Source organism: Anguilla anguilla, chromosome 3, assembly GCF_013347855.1.
Source record: "Anguilla anguilla isolate fAngAng1 chromosome 3, fAngAng1.pri, whole genome shotgun sequence".
NCBI classification, from domain to species: Eukaryota; Metazoa; Chordata; class Actinopteri; order Anguilliformes; family Anguillidae; genus Anguilla; species Anguilla anguilla.
Genome location: NC_049203.1, coordinates 10,280,339 through 10,294,471, shown reverse-complemented (window position 1 = coordinate 10,294,471; position 14,133 = coordinate 10,280,339). Strand labels below are relative to the sequence as shown.

The 14,133-nt window shown below is 48.9% G+C and overlaps 1 protein-coding gene across 4 annotated transcripts; it reads right to left on the bottom strand.

Annotated features, from left to right (window-relative positions):
* Positions 1–4,122: 4,122 nt before the first annotated feature.
* fgf18a (fibroblast growth factor 18a) lies at positions 4,123–13,521 on the bottom strand. Of its 4 annotated transcripts, none has more exons than XM_035408377.1 (6): positions 11,877–13,521; positions 8,542–8,581; positions 8,218–8,395; positions 5,749–5,850; positions 5,242–5,428; positions 4,123–4,798 (listed from the first exon to the last, which is right to left on the bottom strand). In XM_035408377.1, exons 1-6 carry the CDS (start codon positions 11,906–11,908, stop codon positions 4,450–4,452), a joined length of 888 nt encoding a protein of 295 aa, XP_035264268.1. In that variant the 5' UTR covers positions 11,909–13,521; the 3' UTR covers positions 4,123–4,449. The 4 variants fall into 4 exon arrangements, with proteins under 4 accessions (XP_035264268.1, XP_035264270.1, XP_035264269.1 ...); XM_035408379.1 differs by having other exon boundaries at positions 4,640–4,798; positions 5,749–5,855; XM_035408378.1 differs by lacking the exon at positions 4,123–4,798 and having other exon boundaries at positions 5,060–5,428; positions 5,749–5,855.
* Between the last annotated feature and the right edge of the window lie 612 nt (positions 13,522–14,133).

Sequence of the window (14,133 nt, the reverse complement as noted above, 5' to 3'; positions counted from 1 at the left end):
AAACATTAATGAATTCCTCTTGGAAGTGAATCGTGTGTGTGCGTGAGCATGCACGTATGGGTGTGTGTGTCCGCGCTAAGGGGATATAGCGCGGAATTTGCTGTGTGTAATGAGTGTGAAATGGGTGCGGTTGTGTAACGTTGCCAGAAGTGGAAAATCAAGGTTCAGAAAGCAAAAGTTCTGCCCAGTATTTTGTTCCAATCACCTGGATTTGCTCATTGGCACGAGTGATCAGCCAGGAGGTGGAACTAATTGGTGAAATCAGCTGGCTCAGTTCATGGGTGGAAAAAAACACACAAAAAAAAAACACGTGGCAGGGCTTGGACTTACTGATCCTTGTATTTTCCACCTCTGGCGGCGGGGCGGATGGATGTGCGCGAGATTGATGGGTTTTCTTTCCGTACGAGCGCAGGTTGTGTTCTCTGCGCTCGCAGGAAGAGAACGCGCGTCCTCACCGGGAGAGAACGGTGTGTTTTCTCAATGAGGAAAGGCTGGAGAGTTTCTGCGCGGCGAGAGAGAGAGAGAGAGCAGCGTGTTTGACAGCAGTGGAGAGTCCGCTCTGGAGAGGGAGAGAGGGAGGATCAAAGCCCGTCTGGCGCACGGGGAATGTTAGTGCTGGAGCGGAGACCGGCCACAGGGTCTTAGACGTTCCCTCTCCTCCTCCTCTTTCTCTCTCTCTCTCTCTCTCTCCCTCCCTCTCTCTAGGCACTCTGCACATCTGTGATCCATAATCACTGCAATCTACAAACACCTGTGAGTGAAGACCACGCACCTGTTGATCCCTGCACTCTCTATATATATATACACCTGTGAATGCCCACTGCAGCCAACATGCAGTATCCCTGTGGCTGATAGCTGTACTCTAAATGTGTCTTACCACTGCGTTGCTTACGCACACCCCTGCTCTTGAGCGATAGCAGCACCCCTTCAACCCCATGCGTTGGGTGATCACTGCTATGTGAGGACTGCATTCTCTTATGAAATGTTCTGCAGGAGGACCACCAGGTGGCGATATAACTCCTTTGTCAGAGAGCTGGCTGTAATTCTCCAGGCAAATTTAGCATGCATACTATACTACATGTTAATTAAACCTTTCCGGAAGATTATAGTGCAGTCATTTGAAAAGCACGTCAGTAGAAATTCACACAATATTAGTATTGTTGCCATTATGTGAATAAGGCTAGAAGCAGTGAATTAATGCAGGCCTTGGTAAATATTTGTCTTATTCCATAATTCATAAAGTCCCAGTCTGGGTATTTATTCACTGTGTGTACTGTGTCCCTGTCCGATTGGATTTTGTGTTCTTTTCCATTTCGGTACATTCGCAGCCATGCCAGAGCACCTGTGGCAGTTAACTCTTCCCCTTCTCTGTTTTTGACAGCCCCACCTTTGGTATCTCTCAGATACCCCCTCCCCGCGGGTCTCTATGGGTGCGCTCCAGTGTAGAGGCTCCCAGTCGGTAAGAGACGTGACTCCTGGGTGGAGTTTTCACTCGAACCGGGCCTTCCCAGCAGAACTCTGCCGACCCACCTGCCCCCATGCAGCAGCGACGAGCGGCGATGTCACGCCCTCCCTGGGCTCCTCCCATCATACGGCTGGGAGGGTGCCAGCAATCTTTAAACGAACACGACCGAGGAGACTGTCCCTCTACACTGGGTCTTTTTGAGATAACTCCTCCCCTTGAGTCTCTAAGAAAGCCACACCCCCTTTTGTCTCTTTGTGATAGCCAATCGGCATTCTGTCTCCATGATAGACAGGCCCTGCTGTTGAGTCTTCGTGAGACAGTGTCTCTGATTGGGTCTCTGTGGAACAGCCCCTCCCCTTTTGTCTTCATGAGACAGGCCCTGCTGTTCAGTCTGTGTGAGACAGTGCCTCTGATTGGGTCTCTGTCAAACAACCCCTCCCATTTTGTCTCCTTTCGATAGCCAATCTCTATTCTGTCTCCAAGAGACAGGCCCTGTTGTTCAGTCTGTGTGAGACAGTGCCTCTGATTGGGTCTCTATAAAACAGCCCCTCCCCTTCTGTCTCTTTGCGATAGCCAATCTCCATTCTGTCTCCAAGAGACAGGCCCTGTTGTTCAGTCTGTGTGAGACAGTGCCTCTGATTGGGTCTCTATAAAACAGCCCCTCCCCTTCTGTCTCTTTGCGATAGCCAATCTCCATTCTGTCTCCAAGAGACAGGCTCTGCTGTTCAGTCTGTGTGAGACAGCCCCCTCCTCCCGGTTCTCCGCGAGACGACCCTTCAGTTTGAGTCTGTTTGACAAAGCCAATCCCCTTCTGCGTCTGCGAGACGGCCCCTGCTGTTGAGTCTGTGCGCCGCGGCCCCTCCCCTCGTCTGTGGGAAAGTGTCTGCGGTTTCAGGTCAGCGCTGCAGCTCCTCAAACCCATTTCACTTCCCGGCACTGCCTCCTTTTCCGCTCTCCTGTTTGTCTCTCGTTCAGGTTTCCATCTCCCCGTGTGGAATTAGAGCAGATTTCGCGTGCCCCGCCCCCCCCCCCCCCGATTCCCATCTCAGGCTTCAGAGACTGGAAGAATGTGTTCACTGCTCCGCCAGTCAGCTGCGCGTCTGAGTACGCGGCCGGGGCCTGCCGAGAATTTGTAGCGTATTTGAAATTTCAGTCTCAAATTCAAATACCGAACTGTGCCATCTTCGGGAGAAGTCCCAGTTAAGTGCGCAGTCAAGATGAGTGCAGTCCTGGTTATGTATACGGTCTAGGTCATGAGTGAGTGCAGGTCTGCTCATGAATAGTTTAGCACTGCTTCTGAATGCAGCCTAGGCGATGAGTGCGGTCTTGGTTGTGAATACAGTCTGGGTGATCGGTGCATTCCAGCATATGAACACAGTCATGGTACAGTAAGCGTAGTTACGCATAGAGTGAAGATGCTGAGCATAGTTGTGGTGGTGGGTAGTTTTAAGTACTGAGGGGTGCTTAACCCTTTAAGGTGTAAGATCACAAACACGTGATTGGAGTGTTCTTAACTGAACATTCTAATGCTAAATGTGACAGTCACTACTAGTAATTGTAAGCAATGGAGTTTTAGAACACTGACGCAAAATTTTGAAACAGCGTTCTAAAAAATGTACTCTTGAATGGGTTAATGTTGCAGCTGATTCTGTACCGCCTCACAGTCTGCCAGGTCCACAGGCCCATGAACAGTGCTAGGCTCTGTGCCCCTTGCTTGTCTGTCTGCATCACTGTGCTTATCTACCCTTCCATCTATTAATCTGTGTGTCTGTCACTGCCTGCTTCGCGTCACTGCTAGCCAACACAACTGCTGTCTCATCACATTAACATGGCAATATTGCTCGATTCGTAGAGATGCGATGTTTGTGGGGAACATGTCTCCTGCCACTGGTTAGTGTATTTGATGCAAATTGTGTGCGTTCATTTGCACAACCATGTGCTAATGTATAGTAAAGAACACGGTGTGTGTTCATCATTCACACAGCCATGTGTTTATGTATAGTAAGGAGACATCATTTCAACCAGCTGGTTTTCGTCAGGTAACTGACAAAGACCCCTGGTCAAATCGTTGTCTCTTTATTAGACACTGACTGGGAGAATTTTAAAGCATTGTGTGGGTAAGCTTTTTTTTCTTATGGTTCTATATATTTGTTTGCCCAGTACCTGTCTATAGTTTTAGATGTGCACACATTCAATCTTCGTTTATGTATATTATATACACATTCCTGTATGTAACCATTTCCAGCTCTGATACACACTGTGTATCCCCTCATATGAAAAAGTCTGAACGACTAAAGACAATAAAGACCACAATGACGACATAGTGTGAAACAGACACCGTTCTGTTCCTCTTTAATGGTGGAGGCAGCCAGAATGGCTTTAAAATGGCCGCCGGGTACAGAGGTGAAATAAATAGTTTTATAATAACAATAACAATAATAACAATCGCTTATTTTTTGTTTTCGTCTTTATAGATCTTTTTTTTCATACTTGTTCCCTTTAATATTTTTGTATGAGACTTTGGTTTTACACTGAATGTGTCTTTAGCAGCATTCTGTATCATTCCGTGAGCAAGAGCCGAGCTCCCTGTGTCGCTTCTATAAAACACAAATACAGAGAAATGCCGCTCTCCCCCCCACCCCCCCTCGGGCCCCCCCACCTCCTACATAAACCCAACAGGAGGAGGGGGAGGGGAGCGTCATTGGTATCCAGTTGTCTTTGGTGGCTGCACGTTTTTTTTTTTTTTGTTTTTTGTTTAGTTTTTTTGTCTTTTTGTTTGGGGTGTTCCAGTCCTGACCCTTATGTTTGTACCGGAGACTGTTGGAGGCAGGTAAGCTTTAGTCAAACCTATTTTGGTTTCAGCTTTTTAGCCCACCTCTGATGCAAACATTCTTGCAAATGCATACACTCTTTCTCACATTCACTCACTCATGCGCACACTCACACACACACACACACACACATTGGGGAGGAGGAAATGTCCTTCAGTCCAGTTCATATTCCACTTCCTGCTTTCCCAACTTCCTGTTGCAATGTCCATTTTGCGGTGCGATGTCCACTTCCTGTTTTGACATCCCGACTGGTGCGAGAGCTCTCTCTCTCTCTTTGTGCAGTGAGCGGTGTCCCGTGAGGATCTGTCTTCCTGCTCTGGTCCAGGAGTGAGGGGGGGGGAGGGAGGGGGGGGGTGCTGGAGGGGTGTGTAGACTCTGTTCCACCCCCTGGCCCCTGGGCTCTGGACCTGGCATGCACTCTGTGCTAAGTTGAGCAGTGTCCAGCAAGTCCAGCTCCAAGTTACATGCTGAAGCAGCCTCCCCCACTAACCTTTTGCATCGCCTGTGTGTTTGAGAGAGAGAGAAATAGTGTGTGTGTGTTTGTGTGTGTGTGTCTGTTTGTGTGAGACAGAGTAAGAAAGAAAGAATGTGTGTGTCTGTGTATGTGTGTCTGCGTGTGTAAGAGAAGCAAGAGAGAGACAGTGTGTGCGTGTGTGTGTGTGTGTGTGTGTGAGTGAGTGTGTGCGTGAGCATGTATGTGTGTGTGTGTGTGTGTGTGTGTGTGTGTGAGTGAGTGTGTGCGTGTGCATGTGTGTGTGTGTGTGTGTGTGTGTGCGTGTGTGCGTGTGTATGTGTGAGTGTGTGAGTGTGTGTGTGCATGTGTGCGTGTGAGTGTACACGTGTATGAAGTCTCTCTCAGGGCTCAGTGGGGTCTGGCTGCTCTCACCCTCTTGCTTCTCTTGCTGACGGTGGTGAAGCGGAACGGCTGGGTGTGGGGCTGCTCACCCGGGGGGAGGCGCTTCATGAAGTGGACGTCCTGCTGGTTGGGCAGGGTGTGCGGGCCGCGGCGAGGGCGCCCCCTCTTGGTGAAGCCCACGTACCAGCCCGCGTAGCGCGCCGACATCAGCGCCGTGTAGTGGTTCTCCAGAACCTTCTCCACGAACACGCAGTCCGCGCTGCGATTGCTGGCCTTCTGGCAAAACACACACACACAGGCGCGCGCGCGCAGCTATGTCAGGTTGTGCAGAAGGTGTTGACAGTCCTAATACACACAGCGTGCGCCCCAGCCAACGGCGCTCTCCAGGTGCGGAGGGAACAGGAACCTTTCAGTGAGAAAGACATTCCTGTCTCTGCCGAAGCTGGAGTCGCTCCCAGACCCTCTCTGGGCTCTGAGGTGAACCTGACAAAGGGTGCGTTATGGCCCTGCACTCCAAAATCGACCACTTCAGGTGTTTGCGTGTTTGGAGTGCGGCGTATTTGAGGAGGTGGGGGATAACCCGCACCCTTACTCACCTTTCCCACCAGCTTCCCCCGCCGGTTCATGCACAGGTAGTAGTTGGTCTCTTTGCCACGGATTCTCACCTGGCTGCCAAAAGTGTCCGCCTCCACTACAAGCTGGGCTTGTGAAGAGACAGAAAGACAGACATGGTATTAGAGGAAGACAGACAGACAGACACACACACACACACAGAGACAGCAGATAGACGTGCTGTTAGAGCACCCGGCATTTCTTGACTCAGCCAAACCAACCGCCTTCTCACCCTCTTACACATGCAGTTTGGAAATCAACATGCGCTTAAAATCTCAAGCGGGTTAAACTCTGTGGTCTGATGCTGCCATAATTCCTTTTGCTCTTTGACTACGCAGTTTTACTGCAGTGTGCTCAGTGAGCTCTATGCTCTGTTGTCTGACTGCACATCATTATAATGACTCCTCATTATTCTGCCTCTGCTTTGACTCCTGTGAAATCAGACTGACTGCACTGTGACTCTTCTATGTTGAGATTCTGCTTTGGCTCTCCTGTACTTTGACTCAGACTCTGCACTCTGGCTGTGTTGCCTGACCGTGCTGTGACTCCTCACTGCTTGGACCGCATTGACTCGTGTGTACTCTGACTATGTGCTTTGATGACTGCGCTCTGACTGTCCGGTGTTCTGTCATTCTGCTCTGAATCCACAGAGAGTTCTCTGAGCTCTCTCTTGCCTGGATAGACTGGGCATTTTTACTGTGTTTGCTCCTCTATGCTCTGACTCTGACTCATCTGTGTTCTGACTGTTCTCTGTACTTTGACTCCTCTCTCTGATCAGCCTGTACGCTGAGTCCTCTTAAGAGTTGCATTTTCCAGAGTTATGTGCTGGATGTCGCTGGTCAGGTAAACAGAATACTGTTTACACTTTCAGTCATCCACTCATCCCCCTCCCTCCTACCCCTGCCCCCTTCTCTTTCCATCCATTCCTCCCCACTCAATCTCTCTTCTTTTATGCCCTCCCGCTCTCTCTCTCTCTCTCTCTCTCTCTCCCTCCCTCCCCTCTCTCTTGTGCTCTCTCTCTCTCTCCCTTGCTAACTCACTGTCTCTCTCACTCACTCTCAGTCAAAGTGCACATTGCAAGATCACTGAATCCATCAAAATTCTGAATTTCCGTTTTTTGGATCTTAAGGTAAACATCAACACACCCACTTTGAAAATGTGAGACAGGGGGAGGTGTGTTTATGGAAGAGAAAGGGAAAATATGCCTGTTTAAAAAAAGCAATAAGATGGTTGAGTATGACCTTACTCAGCTCAGAGGTCACATGAAATCAATACGCTTCCCTCCTCTCTTCCTCTACACACACCACACACACACACACATACACACACACACGCACATATCCACACACACACACACACGCCACTCACACATGCACACACACGGATACACACACACAAACACAGCATGTGTGTGTATATATATTTACATATACACACTCATGCACAAAAAGAAATGCACACACACATGCATATGTATACATACATGTGTACATACATTAGCGTATGTTGTTCTCTGCAGTTTTCGTGCGTTTTTTCATTTGTTGCAGGCTACTTTGCTGACGATGATGAGAAGGCCGTAATCAATGGCGGTGTAAATTCTCCACACGGCCGCGGTCGTATATAACAGCGCAGAGAATTGGAGGGTGAATGAGGGTGGCTGTGAATGCGCCTGCCCCGCTGCCTCCCTCCTGTCTTTCCCGGGGCATTGATTGTGTCTTTATCGACATGCTCAGACCTGTTCGCTGGCTGACAGGGGCCGAGGCGGGGCGGGGACCGTCTGCTCTTTTAAAGCAGGAGGAGGAGAGAGCAGATGGGGAATCAATGGACTGATCGATGGAGAGATTGTGTCTAACACTCCTGCACAATCTCCCTCTTTCCCTTTCTCTTTCTCTCTCTCTCTCTCTCTCTCTCCCCCCACTCTCCTTCCTGATCGATTGAGGGATTGTGTCTAACAGTCAGTCTAACACTCTGCGCAGTCACTCTCTTTCTCTCACCCTCTTCCTCTTTCTCCCCCACTCCCTTTCTCTCTCCTTGTCTCTTGGTCTTTATTTCTCTCCTCTCTCTCTCTCTCTCTCTCTCTGCTCCTGTTTGACTGTTTAAATCATGTCAGCAGCAGGCAGTGTGGTCTTATTCCTCTGTCTGCCAGTGGTGATTGTGCATTTGTGCGTGTGATGTATGGTGTGTGGTGTGTGGCGTGTGCTGTGGTGTGTGGTGTGTGCAGGACCACAATGCTCCATCGCTCCACTTGTGCACAGAAAGAAAAAAAAAGTTTTGACCATCTGACACACGACCAGACTATTTTTGGATGAAAAATAATAATAAAGGCAGCAAACATGTGTGGCATGTTGTGTGTGATGTGTCACATGTTGTACGTGGTGTGTGATATGTGCGATGTATGGTGTGTGATGTATGATGTGTGTGTATGTGGGTGTGGCGTGTTGCGTGTGCGGTACCATATTTGTCGCCATCCTCGCCGCGGGCGCTGATTCTCCTGCCCAGCACCTGAACGTGTTTCCCGCTGGTCCGGCTGTACAGCTGGTACACCCTGTGCTGCCTCCGGCTCATAGCGTCTCGAACCCGCGTCTGATTCTCCACGTGCACACTGAAATTCACACCATCTACAGCAAACACCTGCCAGACCAAACACACACACACACACACACAGATACACAGTTCAGATTATGCCACTCTGTTAATCTTGCTGTTCCATATCACCATTGATTGGACACACGCACATGCACACACACACAAACTCACAAACTCATGCGCATACTCACCTGCAAAGGACTGCAGACAACCCACAATGCCTGGAAACCTCTGAGAAGAAGAGCAGATACACAGCATGTGAGTGAATGGGACACAGTTGCACATCAGTGCCCGGGTTGTGGGGGTACACTTCCTGATACTACACACCTTCCCTTTGGAGCATCCAGCACTTCCTGTCAGTGTCAAAATAAGCAGTCTCTCATGGTGACAGATGCAGCCACATAATACAGCGGGAACTCACTATGGCCCCCGGAATTCTATACACAGAACCCATTACAGGCCAGTCAAACCAACTGCAAACCAGTCTAAGAAACCGCATCTGCGTCTTAGCCACTGCATACCAGTTTAACCAACTGTGTACTCATCTTACCAAATGCATACTGGGCTGGGGTCCAAAGCCAATATCCAGCCACATAACATTTCTCACAATGTTGCAGGCAAGGGTTTTCACATGCTTATACTGTTACATTACATTCTAGGCATTTTGCAGACACTCTGATCCAGAGCAACTTGTACACCGTACATTCTATTCACAGAGAATCCATGTATATGGCTGGCTATTTAGTGAAACAGGTTAAGTATCTGCTCAACAGCGGTGCCTCACCTGGGAATCGAACCAACAACCTTGGAGTTACAAGCCCACCATTATGCTGCACCGCTGCATGCTGAGGGAACGTTTAAGAGCTGAGCATCAGCTCTCTCCACAAATGGAGTGGAATCACCCCGTAGTTACACGGAAACCCGTATGGAGATAATTGTGATTGTTGAACAGGATTCTGCTTGCAAATTGAAAATCCCGCTGACAGCACATGAAATGGGAGAAAAGTTACACATCGAGGAATGTTCCGAATTAGCAAGCCACACTAAAGCAAGAGAGGGACGCTTCACCTTTGCCTACCAGTGAGGCATTACAAACTCTATAATGCAGTTTTCATTCATTTATGGGTGTGATACCATTTCTAATCAGTATGGTAATCACATGGTTATCAGAACCCAGTTTACAAACAGCTGTTTTAGAGTTAACTTACACCCCATTATGAAAGCCCGCTGACAAAACTTATGGCACAAAATAATACTATAGCCATGAAGCATAAATAAAAGTCAAGCTCAGGTTAGGTTGAGTCCAGTCTTCAAACCAGTACTACATAGCCTTCTGGTCCAGAGTCCTCAGCTCTAACAGCTACACTACCTCAGCCCACAGTAATAAGGTCCAGAGTCCATCCCTCTAACCACTGCTCTGCATAAAGCAATCGGAGCACAGCTGGTGCCACACAGCTGGCTGCTCTGGCTGCAGAGCAGGTGAGAGATCTGGGAGATTTGCGGCTGGTTTTCGCCGTCTGCCAAGGGGTTGGAAAGTGACAGTTCTGATTAATCAGCAGTCCTAAAGCGACTGCCACTGTAATCCAAGAGATGACTTTGTTCTCACAGCTGTTTCCCCTGCTGTGGGTGGGGGGGGGGGGGGGTTTGTTCCACCGTGCCTCCTGACCACACCCTTCACCAGCGCGGCTCGGTCTTGGAGACTCAGGAGCGATCCCAGTGATGAAAACCTCAAGGTGTTATAATTATCAACTCGTATTTAACCACAAAGACCAGCTTACAGCCTCTCAGTTACACCAATGACCACAGCAATCAAGGTGGATTGCAAGGGACTGATCAGCCAGCTGACCATAAGGGGCAATGGCCAGTTTGAACAAGACGTCAGTTAATGACCTGTCTCTTTGAGGTGTGCACCATGAGATCTTTAATGACCGCAGTGAGGTATCTTGTCTGAAAGACTGCCTCCTCTACTGCAGTGTCCCCTCACAGCACTGTGGCATTGGCTCTTTATCACGGTCCAGAGAGAAGACTACCGTCTATCAAAGACCACTTCCAGAAGGAGCCTGGTTTTCCAGGAGGTCTCCTGTCCAATACTACGCCCAAAGAAATTCAGCTTCAGCCATCGGGCAAGAAAAAGCTACTGGGATGTGTGGCTGAGGGCTTAGATGTTGACCAGGACAGTGACAATGATCATAATGATGACGATGGCGGTGAGTATGAGCATGATAACAAAGGCAGTCTTTGGTGTGGCAAACCGTACCAGTTGAGCTGAAGCAAAGCTCCTCTTTGAGGGCTTGCTGTCGGCTTCCTCCCCTACGCTACGCTAAAGCTCCCATCTGCTGACTCCGGCACGCTGCCCTGCACTGCCAACAGATGTGGAGACACTTGGAGCATAGCCCACATCTGGGGCAAAGCAAAGACAGATGTACGACAGGGAGAGAGAGAGAGAGAGAGAGACAGAGAGAGAGAGAGACGGAGAAGAAGGAGAGAGAGAGGGAGGGAGAGAGAAAGAGAGAGACAGAGAGAGAGGGGGGAGAGGGAAGGAGAGAGAGACTGAGAGAGACAGAGAGAGAGAGAGTGAAGGAGAGAGAGAGTGAGAAAGTGAGAAAAACAAGAAAGGATAGTAACTGCTGATTTACAGTACTACTGTATCAGCAAAGCAGGGTGGAAGTGGCTGACCCAGGGTCAGCTTGGCTGGGGCAGCACCAGGGAAGCAGAAACTGTGCATCTGCTCTCTACAGGAGTAGAGCATGGTGCACCTGTTTTAGGTACTCTTTCCTGGCGGATCCAGACCAGTAAACTCAACACTGTTATCTAGTGGTGTGCAGTGGTCAGCACTAATCAGATTCAGGGTGTATGAACAGAAACTGAAACAGGATGGGACAGCTGATGTCAGCTACACAATGCAACAGGTCTGTGTACATTGGCTATGCAGCACAAGAGGTCTGCTCTGCTCAAACCGACTGTGCATCATAAATGGGTCTGCACAAATACTCAAAAATGGGAACGTTAGGTTAGCCTGAGTTCTTCATCCGATGTTAAAATAACCCAACAGAAGTAGAGTAGTGGTTAGAGTGTTTAACTCTGGACCCAAAAGGTTGTGGGTTCAGCCACAACCAAATCTGTTTGCCAAATGACTCAGATACTTTCTTAATGTGCCTTTCTGGAATGTCCTTTAGCTTTGCTTGCTGTGAGACCTGTAGCACTAGTTGTTGTGTGATTGTGGGATGCAGGTATTTGTGAATGGATCCTTGAGAATAAAATATCTTTTTTCTGTAATGTCCCCTGGGTTATTTTAATGATCGGCATCTTCCTCAGAGCAGAACATGTCTGCTTAATTAGGCTATTTCATTTAAGATACTCATCATACAACATCTCGGGAACCATTTTTACTTTACGTTGGGGCTTACAGATAAAAATCACGTTTTAATAGAAAATATTGCATAGATCAGCTGCATTACAGGTTATGAAGCCTTGTCAGACCGCATAGACAAAACCGTCTCAACTAATGCGAGCGGTGGTAACTTACAGGAAAGCCACTGTTGATAGAATGGACCGCATCGCTTCCACGGCCACGGAGCAATTTCACCCCGAGTCTGTTCCCACTGCCGGCGAGGGAGAATCGAATCCTGGAGCAGTTTTGAAAATCCAGAGACTAGACGCCTCTTTGTATTCCGTTCACTGGACAGGGGGATTCCGGAGACTCCTGAGCGCATTAGCGGTGCGCGCCAGGCCCCTCGTGCTTGCGGGGGCGGAGTGAGGTGTACTGAGGTGACAGGCTCTCTGTAGTCTCCGTCCCGGGATGTGGCAGAGGTACAGGCGTGCAGTATTCCGAGATACAGGTGAAAAAGGCTTCTGCAAGACTCAGGATAAGTTTCCACAAATTTTCCTCCAGGTGATTCCTTCCAGACGGGCTGCAGGTTATCCGCGTGGTGTTTCGAGGGTTGAGTGTCAAACTGACAGGATGTCTTTGCAAACGTCAAGAATAAAGTGCAGTTGCTTGCCTTTTATCGTTGCTTTAATTACAAAAATAAAAATTTGCTTAAATTTCTTCTACTTTTAAAACAAATAGCTTATATTTGCCGAGTCATTTCAGATCATTGGAAAATGAAATCTCCGAAATGTAAAGATGCGCGCTGGTAAAGGCAGGGACACTTTAGGTGTAAAGAGGGAAGAAGAGAAGAGGGGAGTGGAGGGGAGGGAAGGGGGGAGGAGGGTGGGTAGGGAAACGGGAACGTAGCTGGTCTACTCCCTGTGATGTGAATGTCCTGGCCGCGGGAGGCAGGACACCTGGGCAAGGTGGAGAGGAGAGCGGCGAACGGACGGCTGCTCTGCGGGCTCCGAGTGCTGCAGGCTGGGCTCGGTCATGGCTATGCCTTCCGAAGATGTATAAGAGTCCGAGGGCCAGGGGAAAGGGACCTGCAGTGGCCGAGACACAGCATGGAGTGCCCGGAGTGGTCCAGCGCAGGAGATTGTGAACGGAGTATAGGGGTGAAAAGAGGAGAAAGAGGGGGTGGAGAGATCAAAGACAGCTGCGAGGGGATGCAGGCACACGCGACAACGGGGGAGTACCGCCACACACCGCACCTGATTCCCGCAAACCCCGCTCTCTCCGCTCTCAGTCGGTCGCTGCCTCACCGTGCTCCGACACAATACCAGTCCAATCACAAGAACATGACATCATCCTCAAAAATTTGTGAAAGAAAAATGCAATCCGAGCTTTTTATATATTTTTTTATTTTAACAAATCGTCTGCAAATAGCCAGCAGCTCTTAAAATCCAAAGTCATGACATCTAGGTAGCGACGATCTTGAAGTTTAAAGTCGAGTAAGGGATGTATCTTGTTTGCAGAAACAAAGTCAATCTGTGCAGCGAAAACAGTGTACCTAATAGCACTGACAGACCGACCTCAGAACCTGCTCCGTTCTCCCTTTCTGTGTCTCAGTGGATTCTTTCGTTCCGAACATAACTGAAAAAACAAACCCGTGGAAAACAGAAAGCTCGCTGCACTTTTTTGCGGATAAAAATATGTACATCTGTTTAAAAAAATGTCAAGATTTCTTCCCGTAAATGCTTTCTGGCATAGATGAGGTCCCTTACATGAGAGTCAGCTAGCAGAGATCTCACTCCGAGAAAAAACAGAACAAGATTTTAACGGCGGCAGATCAATCCTCCCCCTCCCTCTCTCTCTCTCTCTCTCTCTCTCTCTCTCTCACACACACACACACACACACTTATTGGATCCAAATGAGATTAGTCAGTCGTGTGCGATGCTGTGAGGCCACGGGCACACCGTTGTTACTGTAACAGACTGAAACAAAAGGGCAACCTGGAGCCGGAAAAAAGCACAACACGGTCTCTTCCCCTATGGTCTTTGACACAAGCAGTAAGTACCTGAGGTAGAGCCAAAAATCACGGCGTGCGGCTGCGCTCTCTCTATTTCGCACAGTTCAGCTGAAGAAAAAAAAATTACAACCCCGTAAACCCCCACCTTCCTTCCCAGTCACTGTATACCGGACAACACCAAGGCCGTAACAGTGAGGAGAAAAGCAACCAGCTCCGCCAAGCACAGGAAGCTGTCCGAGCTATACTGTTTTGAAAGTACTGTATTCTGATCCTTCGTTTCAGAACTTGAGGGGAAAAAAATAACAAGAATGAGAAAGAGTTTGAGAGAGGGAGGGAGAGGGCGTGAGGGAGGTATGTAAGCAAAGAAAGAGATCCAAAACGAACATTTCTGAGGGATTTCGGCAGCACCGCCCGCTCCTCTCCCCCCTCACCGTGACAGA